The following is a 25,926-nucleotide window of genomic DNA, read 5'->3' as shown; positions in this document are numbered from 1 at the left end:
ACACACAAATACAAACTTTACCCCATATGCCTACATTTTTAAAGACACTAAGCGACACAAAGCCTGCTAAAGGAAGTATTGACATGTGGTGACTTAATGCTTCTAAATTCAGTATTTTTATAGTATGTAACCTTTTTTTTCCCTAAAGATCAATCGTAAAATCTTGAATTAAGAAGCCTCACTACCACCATCTTTATTCTGCCTCTTATTCTTACTAGGACCAAGTTGAAACATTGAGACTAGAGCAGTAACTCAGAGATGAGATCTTCTATTTTGCAGCCAGATGTTTTTGGGAAGACAAAGAAAGTTTGCTACATATATAACTCGATACTGTTGTAAATAACACCATCAGGTTCAGAATTTCATCCAGGCTCAGCTTCAAGAAAATGCCAGGAGAGTATCTGTCATCTAAGTGATGGCAGGAAGGCAGGGCTGCTGGTTGTACAACCTCTATTCCTTCTGGAACGGCGTCTCTGAAAGTAGGCAATGAGCTGAATCTAGTGGGAGACCAGTCTGAATCAAGTCAAAATATCTGAGGTCTTTAGAAGAAATAAAGAAATGCCATTTTCTCAAAAGAAGATGTCAGCCAACTTTTCCTGTAAAAAGTCAGATGGTAAATATGTTCAGCTTTGCAGGCCATACAGTCTGTCACAGCCACTTAACTCTGCTGTTGTAGAACAAAAGTAGCCAGAGACAAACGCATAAATGCATGGATGTGACTGTGTTCCAGTAAAACTATTTACAAAGGCAAACAGTGGGCCAAATTCATAGTTTGCTGATCTGTGCCCTGAAAAACCATGGGGAGTAACATTTAATAATAATAGCGGACATCTACTGATCAGGAACTGTAAACCAGACTATGCTGCTGCTGCTAAGTCACTTCAGTCGTGTCCAACTCTGTGCGACCCCATAGACGGCAGCTCACCAGGCTCCCCCGTCCCAGGCAAGAATACTGGAGTGGGTGGCCATTTCCTTCTCCAGTGCAGGAAAGTGAAAAGTGAAAGTGAAGTCGACCAGACTATGGTAATCTATCAGTTTGTGTGGTCATCATCCCCTATCGTGTAGATGAGGAAACTGGCTCGGATGGATTAGGAAATTTACCAAGGACACACAGCTAGTTAGTAAGACTTAAACTCAGATCTGATTCCAGAACTTGATATTTAATTGTTCCTGGGTGCCTTCACTCCCAATCTCTCATTCAGTGAGGATGGAGGCTAGTAACCTCCTAGCCTCAGAGAGAGAACTGAGTTTCATGGCATCAATGTGCACAGACATAACGGAGAAGAGTTTGTGCAGCTTTTGAAGAGAAAGCTGAACAATAAGAAAGTCAGGGAAGCTGGGTGAGCATCAAGTAGGGAGCCCCCTTCTAGCCTGCCCTAAGTTCCTCGGGCATTTCTTCCTTTTACCCCGATTTCTCAAGGCTAACAGGGTGTGACCTGGTTCCCCTGAGGGCAAGGGTCAAGCCAGGTTTCTAAAGCTATCAGGGGTTCCCTGAATGTTTCTGTAAAATCTCAGATGATGGGACTTGGTCAGCACCCCGCCCCCAGGTCAAGTGATTTTGGTGGATTTGATCCCTTTGGCCTTAACTCAGCAATACTCTCTTGTTCTTTTCACGGTTTAGCCACAGAGGCCTCTTGAGTTTTTATTTCTCCTTTAAGGATGGCTTTAATCATTAAAAGCCAGACCTGGTGATATTTCTTAAGCTTCTACTTCAGTTTTGTTGTTTATTTTTCTGTGGTCTTTTCCAGAACTACTTCATCACATTAGCTTTTATTTGGCATTGGGCAGGGAGGGGTAGGGGAGGGGGGCGAGGACACGTGAACACCCACTGAGTGAAATAATACAGGTTCGCTTTGCCCCGACAGCATTTGTCCCCAGGCCAGTCCCCATCAAATGGACATAAAGTGGGGTGGGAATTTCACAGTGTAATAAAGATATCCCCAGCTGCAAAGTGGGACAGGACTTATATTTCTTCTTTATATATTCCTTCATCTCAATTCAATCCATCAAACTTTTAAGTACCAATAGCATGCCAGGCCTTGCTAGGTGCTGAAGGTAAACAAATAAATAAAACAGGCTTCCCTTCTGTCTGGGGTTCCCCAGTTTACTGAGGAGGGTAGACTGTATACAACTTAATACAGCACCTGGTCACTGTAGCATCTGGCAGGTGCTATAAATGTTTGAGGGTGTACTCTCTGGAGAGAGGAGGAGTTTGCAGGCTTTAAATCTTAGTAGCTCTATTCCACTGAGCAAGTTACTTAGCCCGCAGTGTTAGCCTCAGTTTCTTCAGCTGAAAAATGGGAATAATAACAGTATCTGCCTTTACATAAGACGATATATATAAAACAATCAACCTCGAGGCAGGCACAGTGTTCACTAAATGGTAGCATTTGTATTTATTCTCCTTCTTGTAGTTACTATTATTACTAGTCATAATAATAAGTATTGAACTTATTAAGTATAATTAAGTATGGGAACAAAATGCTGTAGGAGTAATTAGTTCTGCTGTGGGAGTTAGGGAGGCTTCATGGAGGAGGTGACAGTGCATCTGAGTCTCTAAGGATTTTAGCAGTCTGTCACATAGAACAGAGTGTTTTAGACGAAAGAACCAGCACCCACGAAGGCCTGGGGTGAAAAATCACAGCACAACCAGAGCCTGAGAGTCATCAAACTTAACTCAGTATATGTGTGTATCTGGGGTGTAGATAAGCCAAGCTCATAAAAGGCCTTGAATGCCAAGCAAGGGAGCTTGTCTGGATTTACCCCGTGGGTGATGGGGAGCCTGGGGGAATTTCCAGGTGGAGCCATTCACTCACCCACCTGACCCAGCCCCTTGGCTGCTGTTTGGGAAGCCTTCTTACGTCCCTTCTGCCCTGGCCCTTTCTGCAGATCATCAAGGACCAGAAACTGCTTGTGATCGTCGGGGGCATGCTGCTGATTGACCTGTGCATCCTGATCTGCTGGCAGGCTGTAGATCCCCTGAGAAGGACGGTGGAGAGGTACAACATGGAGGTAAGCGCCTGGCACCAGCGGGAGGGAGGCAGTATGTCTCCCTGGCTGCCCCAGCTGTGCTTCTTGAGAAGAAATCAAGGTGATTACGAGGAACTCATCATAGCTCTGTGTGGACCCACGATCCCTATCAGGAACATCTCCTTATTTCTGTTCCTTTCCCTTGAGGTATTACTCAGGAAGGCCAAATATAAGGTCGTCACTCCTGGGAAAAGATGGTGAGTTTGCCTAGATATATTACTATATGCAGAATTAAGGAGAAAGTTTGGTTCGTTTAAACCAGTGTATTCTTTACACATTGTAGAAGCCCCCATTTATATGATGCTTCAGTCAAGAAATTACATTGCTTTTTTAATCTCTCCTTTAAAGTGAGTTCCCTCAGGACTGCTGTTAGGGAATAAACACTCTGATAGCTCCTTCTAGTTACTAGAGAATCTTCAAAGTGGTGTCTTGTCAAAAAAGGAGAACCTTACATAAAAGTACCGTTAAATATATATTTTAGTAGTCTTGCATTTGGCCTTGCTCTTAACTCACATTGGTCTTCCTAGGATGCTCCAGTTAGGGAAGTTCACAATTAAGGAAGTTGCAGAGATGACTTTCTCTTAGAAGAGTTAAAGACGCCTTTGTTGGAAAGAGCCAGCTTGAAGGCAGTGGCTTTACTATCTGATTTCCCTATAGGTTAGCAGATTCTATTGAGAAAACTGGAGTTTTCTCTAGTGCTCTCACTGCATTATTGGGGAAATCTTTTTGTTGGATTTAGTGTGAAATTTAAAACTAAACTGGAAACAGTAATTTTTATGCATTGAGAACATAGGTGTTTATCCTTCTGGACAAGGTTTTCTAGCAAATAAGTTGCCCAGCCTCATTTGTCTGGAGATAGGCAGAGGGTTCGCTGAGCCTAGTTAAGAAGTTATACAGTTGGAGCAGTGGCAGAGAATGCTGTTTCCTGACAACATGGATTTAGGGGAAGGATTTAGGGCTGTGTGCCTTCATCTCACTGCCTTAAGTGTCCATCCTGGGAGGAAGCAGGGATCCAGACAGGCAGAGCCAGACTCGGCAGAGGACAGACCTGTGCTGGCTGTGCTCGTGGGCCAAGGGGGCAGGAACTCAGCTGAGGTCCCTCAGGCAGACAGTCTGTGGCTGGAGGGGAGGTGATGTCTGGTCATCACTTGTCTGCACAGTTGACAAAGGAGTGGCCCTGCCCCCAACTCCATCCTAGGGGAATTCACCACCTACCACCAGGATTTGGAAATCCAGACAGGTTGTGAACAGGGGGAAGAGCTGTTATTGGCTGACTGGGCCCCCTGGCTAGGGAGATGATAATCATAAGCAATAATGCTAATAAGAGTAATGATAATGATGATGCTAGTAGCTAGAGGTGTGTGTTAATTTCACTGAATTGTCACAGTAACTCTGTGGACTAGGTGCTATCCTGAATTCCCAATTTAATGATGAGGAAACAGAAACCCAGAGAGATTATATAAGGCACCTAAGGTGGCTCAGATGGTAAAAGAATCTGCCTGCAATGTGGGAGACCCGGTTTCTATCCCTGGGTTGGGAAGATCCCCTAGAAAAGAAAATGGCAACCCACTCCAGTGTTCTTGCCTGGAGAATTCCATGGACAGAGGAGCCTGGCAGGCTACAGTCCACGGGGTTGCAAAGAGTCGGACAGGACCGAGTGACTAACACACGAAGGTCACCTTGCAGTTTGGTGACAGCACCACCAACGATTGCCTCACCCACTTCCCCGTCCTGTCTTCCAGTGTATGACAGTGCTTTGTAGTTTTCAGGTGTTGTCATAGACTGTTGACTGGGCTGTGAAGTGGGTTGGGCAAAGCAGTGTTTTCACATTCTGCAGATAAAGCCTAAAATTAGGTAACAGAAATAGCAAGGCAGAGCCCGTGGGAAGACCTGGAGCTGGGGCAGGTGAGCAGAGAACAGACCTCGATGGCTTGGTGCTGAGCCCGACGGCAGCCGGCGAGGCAGGGGGCTGCCACCTTCACCCAGGGTTAAGGTGGGGGCTGAGATGCAACAGGGTCCCCAGGATCTGGCTCTGGCGGGAGAGGCTGAGGGGTTAGAGTCAGCCTGAATAAGCTCACTCCAGAAATAAATCCAGGAAGCCTGACCCCTTGGACCATTTACAGGAGATGGATCTTGTGCAGGCGATTAGTGTAAGTGACAGCTTACCATCACTCACATCACCTTCCTTCCTTGTTTTCTGTGGTAAGCACTGCTTCTCTCCATGGCTCTGTGCCTAGAGGCTGAGCCCATTCCAGACCTTCCAGGGAATGGCTCGCAAACGGAGGAGCTGCCCGGTGCCACCGAAGTGCGTCTCTGTGTAGAAGAGCCTGGGAAGGAGGGGTCCTGCCAGTGGGCTCTAGCCTTCTGAAGGGGGTCTGGCCACATCCCTGGATCAAGGCCCCGGTATCCTGTCTCTGTGTTTCTCTTTAAGTATCTGCTGAGATTTCTCTCCAAACCTTTCCTGGCTTGATCCTCTTTGCTCCTCTAATTTTAGGGTTGCCCTGTCATTCTGTTGCCATGGCAGCAGAACCTTTGATTTGTCGACCCACAGTCCTGTCGGTTTATTGTCATTTTCCCACCAAACATCGCCAGGCTGTCGGCTGATGTCCCTCAGACCCTCCTCTGTCAGACTCAGCAGGATGACTGAGCAGTGTGCCCAGGGACTGAGGGTCCTAAATTCTCCTCGAGGGGCTGTTTTCCCCAGAACCCCCACTGAGAGAGAAAGTTTATGCTTGGGGGTGAGGTGATGAAAGATCTCTGTGGTCTGTTCTCTCCTGTCCTCAGACCACATCGACCCCAGATGCCTTTGGTCTCCCTGGATGCTCTGAACACCTCAGGAGTCCAACTGCAGGCCTTTCTCTGTGTTGTACTTTCAAGCCTTTGTCCGTGCTGTCCCCTTCTTCCAGAACCTTCTCTGACAAGTAAATGAACTTCAGTTCCAGGCCCCTGTATTAGCTGATGTGTTCCTGAGCTCCACCAGATTTAAGCCCCTGCTCTTCCCCACTCCTGTCTCCAGCATCTAGGTGTTCCTCTCGGGACACTCAGCATGTCTGCTTCACCCCTGCTGTGTGCAGCTCTGCCCCGCTCACCCCTGTGGGACTGCCCATATCTGCAGGACAGGGCTTTGTAGATCACCCTCCTGAACCGAGACCTCACCTCCCTGGGAGACAGGGATGAACACCGTAGTGTGACCTTGAGCTCATGGGGCCACAGGCTAGTGGGGGCAGACAGTACACATGCAGATAAGCACAGTCACTTTAGACTGCACAGATTCTGGTAGCAGCTGGAAGCAAATAAGCAGGGTGACAGGCTCGAGAATGACAGAAGAGTTCTGGAATAACTTATGGAAGAGGTTCCCTCGGTGCAAGTGTCAGGGGAATGAAACTGATTCTGGAGTCCTACTGGGGGCTTCCCAGCTCCACATTTATTCATTTGTATGTAATAAATATTTGTATAATGCTTGTCATGTGCTAGATATTATTCTAAATACATGATGTTTAACAGTTTTAAAAAGTTTTTATACTTATTAGGTTTATAGAAAAATGTAATGGAAAGTATAGAGAGTTCCACGCATCAGTTCAGTTCAGTTCAGTCACTCAGTTGTGTCCAACTCTTTGCGACCCCATGAACCACAGCATGCCAGGCCTCCCTGTCCATCACCAACTCCCAGAGTTCACTCAGACTCATGTCCATCGAGTCAGTGATGCCATCCAGCCATTTCATCCTCTGTCGTCTCCTCCTCCTGCCCCCAATCCCTCCCAGCATCAGAGTCTTTTCCAATGAGTCAACTCTTCGCATGAGGTGGCCAAAGTACTGGAATTTCAGCTTTAGCATCATTCCTTCCAAAGAAATCCCAGGGCTGATCTCCTTCAGAATGGACTGGTTGGATCTCCTTGCAGTCCAAGGGACTCTCAAGAGTCTTCTCCAACACCACAGTTCAAAAGCATCAATTCTTCGGTGCTCAGCCTTCTCCACAGTCCAACTCTCACATCCATACATGACCACAGGAAAATCCATAGCCTTGACTAGAGGGACTTTGTTGGCAAAGTAATGTCTCTGCTTTTGAATATGTATCCTTCCCCAAACATCATAGTTTCCCCCACTATTAACATCTTGCATTATGTGGTATATTTGTTACAATTGATGAACCAATACTGATACATTATTATTTGCTAGAGTCCATAGTTTACATAGAATTCACTCTTCATGTTGTACATTCTGTGTCCTGTGCTTAGTCACTCAATCGTGTCTGACTCTTTGGGACCCCATGGACTGAGCCAGCCAGGCTCCTCTGTCCATAGAATTCTCCAGGCTACTAGAGTGCGTTGCCATCTCCACCTCCAGGGGATCGTCCCAACCCAGGGATCTAACCCAGGTCTCCCACATGGCAGGTGGATTCTTTACCATCTGAGCCACCAGGGAAGCCCAAGAATACTGGAGTGGGTAGCCTATCCCTTCTCCAGGGGAACTTCCTGCCCCAGGAATCAAACCAGGGTTTTCTGCAATTGTAGGTGGATTCTTTACCAGCTGAGCTACCAGGGAAGCCCCATACATTCTGTAGGCTTTGCCAAATGCGTAAAGTTGTGTATCCGCCATTACAGTGTTACACAGAACAGTATCACCGTCTGAAATACCCTCTATGCTTTACCAATCCCTGGCAACCACTGACCTCTCCCTGTCTGCATGACTTTGCCTTCTCCAGAATGTCATGTAGATGAAATCATACATAATGTAACACTTTTAAACTGGCTTCTTTCACTTAACAACATGCATTTAAGATTCCTCCATGTCTTTTCATGATTTGATAGCTCATTTCTTATCACTGAGTAGTATTCTGTTGTATGGATATACCAATTTATTTGCCCACTGAAGGACATCTTGGTTGCGTCCAAGTTTGGAATAAAACTGCTGTAAGTATTTTTGTGTTTTATATGGACATAAGTTTTCAACTAGTTTGGGTAAACACCTAGAAGCAAGATTGCCAGATCATATTCTAAGGTTATGTTTAGTTTTGCCAAACTATCAGTGACTTTTGCATTCACATCAGCAACGAGTGGGAGTGTCTTGCTCCATCCTTGCCAGCATTTGGTGTTGTCGGTATTTTGGATTTTAGCCATTTTAATGTGTGTAGAGGTACCACATTGCTGTTTTAATGTACAATTCCCTAATGACATATGATGTGGAACATCTTTTCATATGCTTATTTGCCACTTACATTTTTTCTTTGGTGAGGTATATGGTTAGATCTCTTATGCACTTTTTAATTAGAGTTTTAAGAATTCTTTGTATATTTTAGTTTTTGTTTGTTGTTATTGTTTTTTGGCCATGTCTCACAGCTTGCAGGATCTTAGTTCCCCAACCAGGGATTGAACCCTGGGTTGTAGCAGTGAAACCACTAAGTCCTAATAAGTTGAGTAAGTTGAGTAGTATCAGTTCTCTGACTTTTACTCTTCAGTATAGTGTTGGCTATTCTGGGTCTTTGTGTTTCTGTGTAAATTTTAGAATTAGTTTGTTAACATCCACAAAGTAACTTGCTGGGACTTTGTTTGGGATTGTGTTGACTTTATTGATCAAGTTGGAAAAAACTGATATCTTGACAATATTGTGTCTCTGTTCATGAACATGGAATAGTTTTTTTATTTTGCTCTACGTTGATTTCTTTTGTCAGAATTTTATAGATTTCCTCATAAGTTTATACATATTCTATTAGATTTATACCTAAGTATTTTACTTTGTTTTCAGTGCTAATATAAATGGTGTATTTTTAAATTTCAAATCAATTGCTCATTGTATAGGAAAGCAACTGACTTTTGCATCTTACCAAGTCTTTTGAGTCATACCCCCTTGCTATAATTGCTTGTTAGTCCCAGGAGTGTTTTTGTTGATTCTTTAGGAATTTCTACATAATCATGTCATCAACAAAAGGGACAATTTTGTTTTTTCCTTCCCAGTCCATATACCTTCTGTTTCCTTTCTTGTCTTATTTCTGTGTCAGCTAGCATTCCCAGTACAATGTTGAACAGGAATGTGAAAAAGGACAGCCTTGCCTGCTTTCTGATCTTAGAGGGAAAGCACCTAGCTTCTCAACATTAAACTTGATGTTAGTTTATCATTTTCTCTAAATGGTTTAAAAATATATACAACATGGTTCTGCTGTCCAAAGTTGAGGGTGCCTGGGGAGCTGACAGGAAGGACAAATGATGACACAGGTGGAGCCTGGGTCATTAGGGACCTTGTTTGCTAAGCAGAGGAGTTTAAAATTCAAAATTAAAGACATTTAATCAGGGAGTGACATGATCAGATTTCCTGGCTGCAGGATGAGAACAGATGAAGGGGTGAGGCCAAAGGGCCAAAATGGCTCAGACAGTTTTTGTAGTAATCCAGGCAGGAGCTGATGGAGATCTAAAGCGGGGCAGTTGCAGTGGGAACAGAGAGAAGTGGGTAGATTTGAGAGACATTACAGAAGCAGACGTGACAGGGTTTGGCGACTGATCAACTCTAAGGGGGAAGGAGAGAGAGGCAGCAAGGGCGCTGCCTGGACTTCTGACTGGGTGATGGGTGATGGAATGGGAGATGGACACTGGACCTCATCACGAGGTCAGGTACAGAATGAGGAGCAGTTTCTGGAGGGAATGTGAGGGGTTCCTTTCTGGGCAGAAGCCCTCAGAAGACGATGCAGTGTCCTAGAGCCCAGGGAGCAGTTCTTCCAGTAGATAGGGATTTGGGAGAGGGGTGGTCAACACACTGAGCATGGGAGATGTGGGGCTGAGTGAGTGTGGTCACCCAGGGAATGGGTCCAGTCAGAGTGAAGACACCCTGACTGGAGCCCAAGGAATTGCTAAGCAATGATGGAAACAGGAGGAGGTCAGGCAAGGGGACTCTGACCCGGTGATCAGTAAGGAAGTCGGGAGCCAGGAGAGAGAGCTCCCCAGAGATGGGGGCAAGGGAGAGAAAGCTGTCTCTGCATGGGAGGTGTTTGGAGAAGGAAGGAGAGGTCTCCAGAGACAAAGGCTTCCAGCCAAGACAAGGACTAACAGGCTGCCTCCACCTCGATGACGTGTCCCAGTCCTCAGTGCTCCTGCATGGCACCTCACCCCTTGCATCCTCTGCTTTATGGACTCTGATGGGAAGATTGGCTGTTTCTGTATTTCAGATGTAGCAGGTGTGGACAAATCTGCCAAATATGTTAAAAAGATTTTTTAAATACAATTTGTATTCTTAGAAAAAAGGGGAAAACTCTCTTTTTTTGTCTACCTACTCTACTAGTGGTGATGGTGAGTAGGTGTTGGACATATGGGTGTGGTGTTCAGGGAGAATGTGAGCTAGAGAGGGGAACTTGGATGCAGTCAACATATAGATGACACAAAGCCTTAGGTGAGAGCACCGGGGCCGGGGCGGGGGCACATAGATGGGGACAGGAAGGGGACCAAGGACAGACCCTCAGTTACCCCAGTGTTTGGAGGTCTGGGAAGTAGGAGGTAAACAGCAAAGGAGACCTAGAAGGAGAAACCATAGAGACGGGAAGAAAATCAGATGAGTCTGGTGTCTAGGAAACCAAACGAAGAAAATGTTTCAAGGAGGAAGTTTTGATGAAGCGTGTCAAATGCTGCTTTTAGATCAAGTAAGATGAAAACCAAGAACTGACACTGTGTATGTGTGTGCATACACACACACCCAAGTGGAATTTTTTTTCTTTTAAGGAAAATAATTTGAGATCATTTCCCCCATAGTGAAAGCAGTGTATAAGGATGGTGTGAAGACAGCCTGTGAATCTAGATGGAAGGGTTGTCTGCTTTTTTCCAAGCCTTCCTTCTTTACCGGGCCACTGCCTATGCCTCCACCTAGCTGTTCTGAAGGGGTTTTGAAAGGGAGAGGAGATGACCTCTGAAGGCCGACAGCACTAAAGACCACCAGCGTTGAAGCCCCAGCAGCCCCTCAGGCAGCATCCCCAGGCTGCCTTGTGTTCCCTGAGCTCCTCCCATCTGCTTCCCAGACAGGTGGCAGCAGAGACGGAATCACGTGCAGATGGTCACCCATGGGAGCCACGTGTGTGATGCTCACTCACAGAAATGGCAGCAGGCTGGCGGCACGGGCTGCCAGGCAGTCTACCCCAGGAACCACCTAGGCTCTGGGCTCTGTGGCTTTCTGGCCATCCGGACAGTAACTGAGTAAAGGGCACTCTGGGCCAGAGGAGTGTTTCAAACTTCCCTCCAAATTCTGTGCTTTGGCGGTGCTTTCTGTTGGAAGCAGATGGGGGCTTTGGAAGTCATGGGCTGCACTTGGCGCTGAAACTGGTGTCTTATTCCAGTTACGTTTCTATGGAAACAGATATTGGAAGAGGCAAATACATAAGAGTTTTAAATAATTTTAACTCTTATCTTCTGCCTCCCTCTATAGTTGTGCTGAAAAAAAAAAAATCCAATCCTAAAGCAGACACATCTGGTATCTTCATAAAGCTTGTCCAAGCTCCATCTCACACTGTTCATTTTGAAATAAGAAATATGAGAATGGCCAGGGTGAGGGGTGTGCAGGGTGCACCCTGCTCTGTGGGCTGCCCCTGGACATCCTGGTAGCCCAAGGCTTCAATATCAAGGTCACATTCTAGCCAGTGGGTCATCGCTGCCAGCCCTGAACAGCAGGACAGGTCTCTCATAGCAAGCCATCTGTGGGTTCTGGATGGCCCTGCTCAGGCCCCACCCGAGGCAAACCTCATCCCAGCCAGGGTCGTGGACCTTGGGTGGCTCCACTTGCTGAGAGCACCCCAGCACCCTAACCCCTTCCAGGAGAGGGGCTACACCATCTGATGTCCTGACCCTGTCATTCTGCTGTTTAAATCCTGCCCCCACCATTGACCAGAGGGTGAGCTCACTCCTTAGCAGTTCAGGAGGCCCTCAATGATCTGGCCTCATTTCTGCCCCCTGCCCCACCTCATCTCTCAGCCCCCTCCCTCAGCCCCTGTGCTCAGCTCCCCTTAATATTGGCTCTTCTCCAGAATGTCCCACTCTCTCCCTCCACGCCCATGTACCTGCTGTCCTCTGCCCAGGACACCCTCCTTCCCACCCGAATATGCCATCTCCGTGCTAAAAATTCCTACTTGACCTTCAAGAGGCGGTCAGAAGCATCTTCTCCAGGAGCCTTTGGAACAGCAGGCTGCCCTGGATGCCACTGTCTGGGCCCCTGCCTCACCCTGCTGGCCCCTCATCTGGTCACAACACTGGTAATTATCTGTCTGTGCACCTGGCCCCTCCTAGTCTGTGACCTCCTCAGAGGCCAAGGCCATCTGCGTGTCCCCAGCACCCACTGGCAGGGCCTAGCTCGCAGTAAGTACTTGGTAAATATTTACTGAATAAATTGTTCCCTCCACCTGGAACTCTCTCCCTGTGCCTCCATATGTCCGAATTCACCCCATCTGTCTGGGCCCATTAAGCCGACTTCACCAAGAAATGTCTTTGCCGAGTTGCAATTTAATTTAATATTACACTCTCACCTTTTATCAAGGGCCCACTTACGAAGCTAAAGCTGCCAATTGAAGAATGATTCAGCATTTTCTATAAGACTGTTGTTCAGTGTGTGACTTAATGCTCCAGAGATAAAGATCCACAGGATAGATCCTCACGAAAGTGCCAGGGAATGGGCTGTGCTCACCCCCGACCCTACCCTCATCCCGCCCGAGATGAACTTGCATCTGCTTCCTTCCTTTGATCAAGCAATCCCTACTGAATAAGCCACTCTGTTTTCTGTTTAACCTTGGCTGCCAGAAAGTTGGAGCCAAATTCCACACTCAGCCATCATAACTATCGTTTCTCGAGTTCCTGAAGGATTATCTCGCCTTCTGAGCGTTCATCTTTATTTTTAACTGTCCTGTTGTGTTTGGGCTTTTATTATGTGGTACCTCAGGTCCTTTGGGAGAGGAGACAAGGTGTAAGTTCCAGATTAAGTTATTAACTGAGAACACTGGGCGAGATTTAACTGGAATGATATGCCAGAGAGACATTGTAAGGATGCAGACATTTACCTTCTGGCAGGAATCCCGGCTCAACTCCAGCTGCCATCGGCACTGTGGGCCCCGGCTGTGGACAGGCCACTCTGCCCGAAACCCACAGCTGGGTTTCTGGAACATCTCTCCTCAGAAGTCATCTTGTGTCCATGGGAGACTGCAGTTTGTTTCAGCTTCCTGATTGGCTTCCCTAGTGTCTTCAGGAGGTACCTGGGCTGCTGAGGCCCCTCAGGACACCAAGCTAAAGATGCAGATCCCACTGCACCAGGGGAAGGCCCTGTGGTGAGAAATCCTCTGGTCTCTACCTGTCCAGGTGCTCTGCAGGCGGTGGGCTGTGTACTAGGAATTCCCAAGCGCCATGGGGGCAAAACAGCTGGAAAATTATCTGCCATACTGGCATCTTTTGACCACTTGGTAAAGACGTTCCAGTTCTTGAGCAAAGACAGCCTTTAAATATGATTCCTGCCATGTCCATGTTGGCAAAAACATGGGCTGTGGCAACACGGAGACATTGCCTCTGTTTTGTGGGGGAATTCCAACCAGTCCACCTCTTTGTAAATGGTGTGTCACCCAGTCGCTCCTTCATCATTGATGGGAGTCCTACTGTGTGCCACACTCAGGCTCCCGTGTGGTCTGCACAGTCTGATGGGCAAGATGAGATCCACACAGGGTGGGCTGTCGTCTTCTCCATGACACATGTCTCCAGATTCCTGGTTTTGTGTTTGCCTTATGTGCTGAGATACTGGGCTTGCTTTTCTAAAATATGAGCCAGGATTGGGTTTGGATGTAATGTCCCTCAGAGGGTGAAAAGTGAAAGAGGACTGGGTGTGCTAGGTTTTGCTCATTGTAGCACTTGTTCATAGAGAATCAACTGTAGCCTCCACCCGCAGATCCTCACCCCAGGACACAGCTGGTGGGGCACCTTCTAGGATGGCTGTTGTGGCAAAGGGAAAGAATGCCTGGCAAGAGTTCCCATTCCAAGCTGTCACATGTTACTTCCACTCATATTTCATTCACCCTAACATGTTAATTCTCCATGCCTGGTTCAGCAGGACAAGAAAGAGCAGACCTACTGTGCACCCAGGAGAGAAAGAAATCGGTATTGATGTTCAGCCGTAATGACTACTGTAGTGCCTCCCATCCACATTCCATCACTCACAGCTGCCCACCCTCCACTAGAGTGTGAACTCCATGAGAATAGGGAGAAGGCAAAATTGTGTATTCACTGCTGTATCCCCAGTACCTGCAAATATGCCTGGTGCGTAGAACGCACTCAATAAGTACTAGTTGAACAACTGAATGAAGCCAGTCTTAGGGCAATCTTATGATAAGATCAGTGGGATATTTTCTGAGAAGTTCTGTGCTAGTCCTGCACACTCTACTACCAAATGCTATCCCAATCCACCACTTCACTCCTTCCACTGAGGTCCAAAGTACCATGGTCTCCCATCCCAGAGGGGGCACTGTGAGACAGAGCTACGCTCACACACACTGCACAACAGGGATGATGAGTCAAGAACCGTCACTGTGTAGGTCACTAAGTTGTTTATTGTTACCACGACTTTCTAAGCAGGCCTGCTCCCACTTGTAGCCCTTTCCAAGCCATTATGCATGGCAGATATCTTTTTTTAGATATAATTCATGTACCATAAAGTTTGGTTTTAAAATATATGCTGCAGTGGTTTTCAGTTGAGTTCAGTCGCTCAGTCATGTCTGACTCTTTGCAACCCCATGAACCGCAGCACGCCAGGCCTCCCTGTCCATCACCAACTCCCGGAGTCCACCCAAACCCATGTCCATCGAGTTGGTGATGCCATCCAGTACGTTCATAAAGTTGTTCAACCATCCTCACTATCTACTTCCAGAAAATTTTCATCACCCCTAAAAGAAACCTATTCTCTTTACCCATCACCTTGTATTTCTTCTCCTCTCCAGCCCCGGGAAACCACTGATCTACTTCATGGCTCTGTGGATTTGCTGATGCTGGTGGTTTCATACCAATAGAATCATACAATAATATGTGACTTTTTGTACGTTGCTTCTTTGACTTAGCATAATGTTTTTAAGGTTCTTCTATGTTGTAGCATGTATGAGTGCTTCATTCCTTTTTATGTCTCAGTGCTATTCCCCTATATGGATATATTCAACATTTCATTTGTCCATTTATCAGTTGATGGATATTTGGGTAGTTTCCACTTTTTGACTATTTTGTGTAATGCTGCCATGAGCATTTATGTACAAGTTTTTGTGTGACCACATTTTTTACTTCTCTTGGGTATGTACTTGAGTGTGTATGTGAGTATCAGTTCAGTTCATTTGCCCAGTCATGCCCGACTCTTTGCAACCCCATGGACTACAGCTCACCAGGCCTCCCTGTCCATTACCAACTCCCAGAGCTTGCTCAAACTCAGGTCCATCGAGTTGGTGATGCCATCCAACCATCTCATCCTCTGTCATCTCCTTCTCCTCCTGCTTTCAATCTTTCCCAGCATCGGGGACTTTTCTTCGCATCAGGTGGCCAAACTGTTGGAGTTTCTGCTTCAGCATCAATCCTTCCAATGAATATTCAGGACTGATTTCCTTTAGGATGGACTGGTTGGATCTCCTTGCAGTCCAAGGGACTCTCAAGAGTCTTCTCCAACACCACAGTTCAAAAGCATCAATTCCTTGGCACTCACCTTTCTTTATGGTCCAACTTTCACATCCATATATGACTACTGGAAAAACCATAGCTTTGAGTAGATGGACCTTTGTTGGCAAAGTAGTGTCTCTGCTTTTTAATATGCTGTCTAGGTTTTTCATAGCTTTTCTTTCAAAGAGCAAGCATTTTTTAATTTCATGGCTGCAGTCATTAACTGCAGTGATTTTGGAGCCCAAGAAAAGAAAGTCTATAACTATTTCCATTGGTACCCCATCTATTTGCCATGAAGTGATGGGACCCAATGCCATGATCTTAGTTTTTTGAATGTTGAGTTTTAAGCCAGCTTTTTCACTGTCCTCTTTCACTTTCATCAAGAGGCTCTTTAGTTCCTCTTCACTTTCTGCCATAAGGGTGATATAATCTGCATATCTGAGGTTATTAATATTTCTCCTGGCAATCTTGATTCCAGCTTGTGCTTCATCCAGCTGGCATTTTGCATGATGTACCCTGCATAGAAGTTAAATAAACAGGGTGACGATATACAGCCTTGATGTACTCCTTTCCCAATTTGGTACCAGTCCATTTTTCCACGTCTGGTTCTAACTGTTGCTTCTTGACCTGCATACAAATTTCTCAGGAGGCAGGTCAGGTGGTCTGGTATTCCCATCTCTTTAAGAGTTTTTCACACCTTGTGGTGATCCACACAGTCAAAGGCTTTGGCATAGTCAATAAAGCAGAAGTAGAAGTTTTTCTGGAACTCTCTTGCTTGTTTGATGATCCAGCAGATGTTGGCAATTTGATCTCTGGTTCCTCTGCCTTTTCTAAATCCAGCTTGAACATCTGGAAGTTCTTGGTTCATGTACTGCTGAAGCCTGGTTTGGAGAATTTTGAGCATTACTTTGCTAGCATGTGAGATGAGTGCAATTGTGCAGTAGTTTGAGCATTCTTTGGCTTTGCCTTTCTTTGGGATTGGAATGAAAACTGACCTTTTCCAGTCCTGTGGCCACTGCTGAGTTTTCAAAATTTGCTGGCATATTGAGTGCAGCACTTTAACAGCATTAACTTTTAGGATTTGAAAGAGCTCAACTGGAATTCCATCACCTCCTCTAGCTTTGTTCATAGTGATTCTCCTAAGGCCCACTTGACTTTGCATTCCAGGATGTCTGCAATATCGGTAATTCAAGTCTATGCCCCAAACTACTAATGCCAAAGAAAGTTGAAGTTGAATGGTTTTATGATAACCTACAAGACTTTATAGAACTAACACCAAAAAAAGATGCTCTTTTCATCATAAAGGACTGGAATGCCAAAGTAGGAAGTCAAGAGATAACCTGGAGTAACAGACAAGTTTGGCCTTGGAGTACAAAATGAAGCAGGGCAAAGGCTAACAGAGTTTTGCCAAGAGAATACACTAGTCATAGCAAACATACTCTTCCAACAACACAAGAGACAACTCTACACGTGGACATCACCAGATGGTCAATACAGAAATCAGATTGATTGTATTCTTTGCAGCCAAAGATGGAGAAGCTCTATACAGTCAGCAAAAACAAGACTGGGAGCTGACTGGCTCAGATCATGAACTCCTTATTGCTAAATTCAGGCTTAAATTGAAGAAAGTAGGGAAAAACCACTAGATCATTTAGATATGACCTAAATCAAATCCCTTATGATTATACAGTGGAAGTGACACATAGATTCAAGGGATTGGATCTGATAGACAGAGTGCCTGAAGAACTATGCACAGAGGTTCGTGACATTGTACAGGAGGCAGTGATCAAGACCACCCCAAGAAAAAGAAATGGAAAAAAGCAAAATGATTGTCTGAGGAAGCCTTACAAATAGCTGAGAAAAGAAGAGAAGCTAAAGGCAAAGGAGAAAAGGAAAGATATATCCATCTGAATGCAGTGTTCCAAAGAATAGCAAGGAGAGATAAGAACACCTTCCTCAGTGATCAATCAAAGAAATAGAGGAAAACAATAGAATGGGAAAGACTAGAGATCTCGTCAAGAAAATTAGAGATACCAGGGGAACATTTCATGCAAAGATAAGCACAATAAAGGACAGAAACTGTATGGACCTAACAGAAGCAGAAGATATTAAGAAGAGGTGGCAAGAATACACAGAAGAACTGTACAAAAAAGATCTTAATGACCCAGATAACCACGATGGTGTGTGTGTGTGTGTGTGTGTGTGTATACATATGTATATATGTGTATATATACACACACATATATATAGAAGTAGTATTGTTGTGTCATATGGTAACTCTTTCTAGCATTTTTAGGAATTGTTAGACCATGCCACAGTGGCTGCACCGTTTTACGTTCCCACCACCAATGCCTGAGCTTTCCAGGGCCTCCATATTGTTGCCAACACTTGTTATTTACCCGCATGTTTGACTATAGTCATCCTACCAGGTATGAAGTTGTATCTCATTGTGGTTTTGATAAGACTCACTATTGAATGACTAATGACGTTAAGCAACTTTTCATGTGCTTATTGGCCATTTGCATTATCTTCTTAGGAGAAATGTCTACCTAAGTCCTTTGACCATTCCTTGTAACTGAATTACTTATCCTTTAATTGTTGAGCTGTAAGAGTTATTTACATAAAGGTAGAGTAGATTTGTAGTTTCCAATCCTGGTCACGTCACCCCAGAAAAAATCTTTTTCACAGTACTGGTACTTATGCCACACACCCCATTAATTCTGATTTAATTGGTTTAGAAAGAGGCCTGGACATTGGGATATTTTAGCAATTGCCATGGGTTCTAGTGTGCAGCCAGGGTTGTAACTTTCTGAACCCAGACCCTAACCAACCTCTAGGAAGGGCCCAGGACTGCACTTTGGATACCAGAGTTAGAAACAGACTCAGGACAGTACATTTAAGCCTAAAAGAGGAGGGAAGAAAAACCTGAATCCAAGAACCCTGAAGCCCAGACTCCAGGCCCCCTACCAGCCCTCCCTCCAACCCCCAGCTAGAGACTGTGATGGGGACAAAGAAAATGCACACTGAGTTGGAGGGGGGCCACTTGGGAAGGTTCACATGTGCAGACCCCACAGACCTGAATGAGTCCCTCCACGCTCACGTTTTCCTGAAAGTCCTGAATCATCATTTGAACATTTGTTTTCCTCATGGAAGACAGAGAGCAAGGGATAGGAAAGAAGGAAAAACTACGAGATTTCTGTTTTCTGTAGCATTTTTCATTGCAGTTGAGAGTCAGAGGGTGAGCAAGTTGCAGACCAGAACTTTAGGCAGGTTAAAAAACACCTGGCCTGCAGCTGCAGGAAGCCATCAACCACAGAAACTGACAGGGAAGCAAGGGACAAGGGAACTGGTGTCCAGGCACCTCGGCACCCACAATTCTCTGAAATAGAACCGTCAGCCACTTGGTGGGATGTTCATTATTTCTGCCAGTGTTTGGCTCTCCCTAAAGAGACAGTGGATTAAACTTCAAATACTGGATCACTTCGACCTTGACATAGGATGGAACACTTAACATGACCCAAAGATGCTCAGTTCGGTTCGGAAGACACTGACACAACATGTGGGTCCCTCCTAAGAGCTCAGGGGACAATAGCATTGTCATCTCAATTCTCAGTGCCTGGCCCACTCACCCTCTGCCCTTTTCTGGATTGAGGCCCTAACCCCAGGGCCCCATCTGTCCCACACTGGCAAATACATACTGTAATAATAAGAGTGCCTCACATTTCTACAGCAGGCACAGTTTACAAAGCACCTTGACACTGCTGTTTTGGAGATGGGGAAACAGGCTAGAGAGATGAACTGACTGGCCTGAGAAGACCTATATCTTGGAAACACCCCCAGCCTGGGCCAGGTGGTATTAGATGACTCAGGATCGATTCTGCTGGGATTGGTCTGTTGGTCTATTCATACTTCCTGCTTCTTTTTGCATTGGTTCTATGTTTTACTTGGTTTTGTTTTAAAGAAACATTCCCTTCATTGATGCTTTGAAAATTATTATAATCCATTGTGCAGAGTGCTGTCTTATAGATATTTAAGTCTCTCATCTGTGATTATCTGGTTGATATTTCATTAAGAGTGAAGCACTTGTGAGCAGATGTTCAAACCCAGCAAATTCAGATCTGAGAGTGTTGCTTCCAGGTCCAGCCTCATCCTCAGTTGCAGGTCTGCTCAGCCTCCGTCCAGGATGCCAGCAAAGCTGCATTGTCTTGATAGCAACCGTAGCAAAAGTAATAATAGCAGCAGCTTTTGTTGAGGTTCATATTTTGTGCCAGACATTGTTCCAGGTGCTTCCTTTTATCAACTCATTTATCCTCACAACAACCTCATGAAGTATTACCATTATTGTCTATTACCCCAGTCTGTGGGTGAGGAAACTGAGGCACAGAGGGGTTGAATAGCATGACTACAGTCACACAGCAGGCAAGTACACAGTTTCAGCCCACAGCGATTGAGCAGATGAACTGTGGAGTTAGGCTGAACTTCAGATCCCAGCTTAGCCATTTACTGTGTGAAGTTAGGTAATGTTGTGGGTTGAATTGTGACCCACAAAAGATATATCAACATCCTTACCCAGGAATGCAACCTTATTTAGAAGGGGGGTCTTTGCAGATACAATTATACTAAAAATCTTAAAATGATATCATCCTGGATTACCCAGATTGGCCCTAAATCCAATTACAGTGTCATTAAAAGAAGCAGAAGAGGAGAGGACACAGAGGCAAAGGCCATACGAAGATGGAAGCAGAGATAGGAGAGATGCGGCCATAAGCCAAGGAATGCTGGGAGCACCAGAAGTGAGGAGAGGCCCTGGATTCTCCCCAAGGGCCTCCAGAGGGTGCGGAGCTTTGCCAACACCTTTAGGCTTCTCGCTTCCAGAACTGTGCAGGAATAAATTTCTATTCCTTTTAAGCCACCCAGTTTATGGAGATTTCTGAGGCAACCCTAGGAAGCTAGTAGAATCAGTGGCAACTTATGAGGGCCACAGTGTCTTCATGCATAATATGGGTCCCACCTCATAAGGCTTTGGGGTTAGGATTAAAAGGGACAGTGTGCCTATGAAGCACACGTATGTGCCCAGCATATTGAAACCAGTCAGTGAAGGTGAGATATTAGATGATGCGCTATCACCTGCTTCTAGCAGCCCTGCCCTGAACCCCCTCAGAGCTAGTCGCTCATCCTACCACTTTCCTGTCTTTTCCCAGTGACTCCTTGTCACTGGGCCCTTTCCCAGTGACTCCTTGTCACTGGGCCCCCTGAGCCCAGCCTAGCATGTTCCTGGCTTAGGAATCTCAGAGGACTCGCGTCTGACTCCCAGATGCAGGCTGTAGAACCCACTTCTCCCTCTGAGCCATTATCACCAGAGCTGTCAGAGGGAGACTGTGAACATCCACGTGTGGCCTTTTAATATTTTATCCAAGAAGTCATTTTCCTACATGATTCAGACATAGAAGTCTTGGGGAATTAAATCAAGAAGGTAACTCTGGGCCAGAGTGAAATCTGCCAACAGGTGTGTAGGATTTTCCTGCGTCCACTCTGCTCTTTCTTTCTTATCTGCATCCTGCAGCAGAAAGGAAGCTGGCTGACGAGATTATATGGTCATACCAATTATTAAATATATATGGCAGCCTTCTGAAAATGCATTTGCATACCAAGGAAATGGAATGCATTCACCAACCCAGGCTCCTGCACTGTGGGCTTTGGAGGAATAACAAGGTAGCTTTAAACACTATGATCCAAGGTTGGATCCATACTCTGCCACCTCCTAGCTGTGTGACCTTGTGTGAGTGACACACCATCTCTGAACCTCAGTGGCCATAAGGAAATATATGCTCCTCCCTTACAGGTTTACCATAAGCACTGACTGGAGTCATGTGTTCAAGTGCCTAGCGCTAAGCCTGACACCCAGGAGACCCATCACTGTGACTTTTGTTCCCACCCCCGGACTCAGAATTTCCTGCCTTTATAGGGAAAGTAACATGATGGCTCGGCCTGCCTCCCAGGGAGGTCTTGAGCAGTGCTGCTGCCTGTGGAGTAGATTTATACCTTTAAATGCATGGTTCTACTGTGAATGCATTTCTGGAGACATTACTTTACTGACAAGGTCTGTCTAGTCAAAGCTATGCTTTTTCCAGTAGTCACATATGGATGTGAGAGTTGGACCATAAAGAAGGCTGAGTGCTGAAGAATTGATGCTTTTGAAGTGTGGTGTTGGAGAAGACTCTTGAGAGTCCCTTGGACTGCATGGAGATCAAATCAGTCCATCCTAAAGGAAATCAGTCCTGAATATTCATTGGAAGGACTGATGCTGAAGCTGAAACTCCAATACTCTGGCCACCTGATGGGAAGAACTGACTCATTTGAAAAGACCCTGATGCTGGGAAAGACTGAAGGCAGGAGGAGAAGGAGATGACAGAGGATGAGATGGTTGGATGGCATCACCGACTCGATGGACCTGAGTTTGAGCAAGCTCTGGGAGTTGGTGATGAGCAGGGAGGCCTGGTGTGCTGCAGTCCGTGGGGTCACTAAGAGTCCAACATGACTGAGCGACTGAACTGAACTGATGGGCTCTGGACCACACAGGTAGCAAGTGGGGTTCAGAGGCACTCAGCCAGGCCACCGCTCCCCACAGGCAGGCTCCTTCCATACCCCATGCTGACTCTCCTATGAGATGATGGATGGGAAGCTGCCTCCTGGGGAGCAGAGGTCCGCCCCAGCTTGAGGCCTGTCACTGTGATTATCTCAAGCACCTCCCTGATCATCAGGCATCCTCACAGCCTTTCATTCCCCTGTGTTTTCTTCCCTCTTCTAGGATAAGCAGTTGGACCAGTCTCATTCAGCTGGTTTCATGGCAGTCTCTGAACTCAGGCGAGCGTTGTAGGACTGCATCCACACATGCATACTCCCCTCCACGTGCCTTTTCGTGTGTCCACACCCCCTGCTCCACCCTCATGATCTCGTTCCCACATCCAGGAGGCTCTCAGCACAGCCCACCCTCTGTGATGAAGAAGCCCTTGTCAGCTAGGCTAGGTACCATGAGGACACTCGAGAGACACATGCTGTTCGTGCATTCATTGGCCAAACTCACATTACTGGGCGTTTACTGTGTGCCGCATGCTGGGGTCACAGCCATGGCTAAGGTATAATCCCTGCTCTTAGGACTCCCCCAGTCCAGGAGGGACAGGTGTATAAATGGAGAATGTCACTGCAGGTAGTAAGTGCTGGGATAGCTTAGCCTCCAGCCCTGGGGGAGCACAGAGGAAGTGGTTAGTCATCCTGCCTTGAAAAATGTTTCATGAAAGAGGAGGTACTTTTTCTTCTAATTCTTGAAAGAACAGTAGGATTTAGAGAGAGAAAACAGAAGCTGTGTGAATAGTCTGGCAGTTCCTCAAAAAATTAAGTTACCATGTGACCCAGTAATTCCATTCCTAGGTATACACTCCAGAGAAATGAAAATGTGTATTCAAATATAGCATCACAATGTATAACAGCCAGAAAAGTGGGAACAACCCAAATGTCTATATCAACTGATGAATGGATAAATAAAATGTGGTATATCCATATAATGGAATATTATTCAGCCATAAATAAGAATGCATGCTACAGCATAGATGAACTTTGAAAATATAATGTTCAGTGAAAGAAACCAGATGCCAAAAGGCCAAATACTGTACAATTCCATCTATATGAAATATCCAGAACAGGCAAATCTATAGAGATAGAACCTAGATTAGAGGGATGAGGAATGGGGGAGTGACTGCTAATGGGTATGAGATTTCTTTCTTTTTTTTTTTTTGGGGTATGAGATTTCTGAAGTGGTGAGAATTATCTGAAATTAGATAGTAGATACAGTTAAACAATGTCGTAAACTTTAAAAAGTACAGTTTAAAATGGTTAAGTAGTGAATTTTTCTGAATTTTACCTCAGTTTTTTTTTTTTTTTTTTTTTTTAAAGACAGGACAAGGTTGAGGGAATTCAGGCAAGGGTAGGAGGAAGGGAAAATGGTCTTGGGGAACAGAAAGCATCCAGTGTACCTGGAGTATAATGCATTGTATTTTTCTACTGTTGCTTCACAGCCTTAGAAGGCTAAAGGACTGTCAGCCCTAATCCCTGCAGTATTCATTAGGGTGCTTTTGGCTACCATTAATTCAAACTGGAGTACACAGTGGTGGTGGTTTAGTTGCTAAGTTGTGTCTGACTCTGCAACCCCATGGACTGTAGCCCACCAAGCTTCTTTGTCCATGGGATTCTCCAGGCAAGAATACTGGAGTGGGTTGCCACTTCCTTCCCCAGGGATCTTCCCGACCCAGGGCTCAAACCCATAGACCCGCATCTCCTGCATTTCAGGTAGATTCTTTTACCACTGAGCCTAGTATTAGCACCCTGGAAAATTCCAGAGGTAACGTAGAGTTCAGGCAGTTTGGTCCAAGGTGAAGTCCATTTCTCTGTCTCTTTTGTCTCTGCCTTCCTCCATATTTGAACTATGTCATCATACTAGCTCCCCATGTGTTATGGAGATATGAAAAGAAAGATATGTTTCAACTAGAAAAACCTTAGAAGATTCCTTGGACAACGTGGAATTTTAGTTGAGCTTTACATAATGGACAAAACCTCGAGGAGAAAATATTGGAGGCAGTGGGGTTCCAGGATGAAAATCCATGAGCAGGAAGGTGGAGGGTATGTCTGGGGAGAAATTCAAGAATCTGTTGGATCTGGCTGCCTGTGGACAGAAAGTAAGTGCAGAGCTGAAGGGAGTTTGTACCATAATCTGAAGGCAGTGGGGGACCAGGAAAGGAATTTCAGCAGCGGAGCAGCGTGAGGGACCCCTTAAAAAGTTCATTCTGGCTCTCAGAAAATATTATGGAGATATTGCTACTTTCCATAGGTATAATAATATTGTGGTCACATAGGACTACATGCTGAAGTGTATGGAGCCTGAAATTTACCTTCAGATGGTTTGGGGACAGTGTATATATAGAGAGTGAGCCAGCAGATATGGCAAAATGTTAGAAATTTCTGAATCCTGAAGGAGAGTACACAAGTGTTCATTGTACTATTTAGCTTTTCATGACAATGTGAGAAAAGAAGAAAAGTGGCAGTGGGAGAGACAGACCTTTCTGAGGGAGGGACAGGCTGGGGAACTGGTGCGCTGAGGTCACGAGAGCCCAAATCCCGTGGTCTGGGGCCAAAGGTGGCCCGATGCTGACATGGGCAGAGACCCGAGACACAGGGCTTGGGACAGGTGGGCATGTAGATGAGGGAGGCACAGTTGTCTCATGACTGCAGTTTGCAGCCTGAGGGCCCAGGAGGACCCCAGGGCCAGGAATAGAGCTGCAAGATAGCCAAGGAGGAAGAGGAGCCTCCAAGGAGGGTCATTTTTGCTGTCTTGGTAATGGATGCTTGCTAATGTGACTAACATAACACATGACTCATAGAATTTCAGAGCTCAAAATGACCTAAGAATTCACCTAAGCCAACCCCTCATTTCCCTGATGGAGAAACTGAGGTGTAGACTCACCCAAAGTCCCAAAGCCAGAGAAGTGACTGGGATAAGCTACCAGTGTACACCAGTCCTCATTGTGGCTGTTTTATTTCCTGCCCATCCCCTGAATGCTCCGGGAACCAGACAGGAGAAATGAGGAGGGAACGTGAGTTTGCTCTGATCTTCTTAGTGAATCCTTTGAAACATTTTCTGAATTTATATGTTAACTGAGAACTCTTTTGTCGTATAGATTGCTGCAGGGTGGTGGAGATGGGGTGATTAACAGCAACCGCTGACTCTGAGTCATTCACGGGCCAGGTGCTGGTCAGGGGGCTTTACTCCTATCTGTATATTTAATCCTTAATTGTATGAGGAGGTCCTGTGTTTTACACAGGATTTTACACCCATTTTACAGATGGCAACAGTGAGGCTGAATAGCTGCTGCAAGGTTTCAGCATTTCTAAGTGGCAGGATTGGGACTAGAGGTCAGGCACTCTGGCCTCTGATCTGACATGTTTAATCACCTTACTCTCATCTACAGCACTGGGTGCAGGTCCCCCATATTCTCAGAGACTGGCTGACTGAGTGAGTGATCAGTCAGTTTATTTTGCCAGGGAGAGGGTCAACAGCAAATTCTGGCCCCAGCCTATTGGTATTTTTGCAGTAAATCAAGGCCTATTTATTACTCATAGAGTATTTTGGGGGTCCATAATAAAAAAAGAAATGCAAAACTTAATTTCACTTCCCTGCTACATTGCTCATTCTTTTTTAATAACCCTCTCTTATCAG

At 45.6% G+C, this 25,926-nt stretch overlaps 1 protein-coding gene across 2 annotated transcripts in view; it reads left to right on the top strand.

Moving 5' to 3' along the window:
• Positions 1-25,926, top strand: part of GABBR2 (gamma-aminobutyric acid type B receptor subunit 2) — a 369,523-nt gene that overhangs the window by 310,575 nt on the left and 33,022 nt on the right. For both annotated transcript variants that reach the window (XM_027549741.1, XM_027549742.1), the window contains exon 13: positions 2,890-3,012. In XM_027549741.1, the coding sequence (XP_027405542.1) occupies positions 2,890-3,012 (123 nt within the window). The remainder of the gene's footprint in view (positions 1-2,889; positions 3,013-25,926) is intronic.

The sequence above is a fragment of the Bos indicus x Bos taurus genome, chromosome 8 (assembly GCF_003369695.1).
Source record: "Bos indicus x Bos taurus breed Angus x Brahman F1 hybrid chromosome 8, Bos_hybrid_MaternalHap_v2.0, whole genome shotgun sequence".
NCBI lineage: Eukaryota > Metazoa > Chordata > Mammalia > Artiodactyla > Bovidae > Bos > Bos indicus x Bos taurus.
This window is presented reverse-complemented; position numbering and strand designations above follow the sequence as displayed.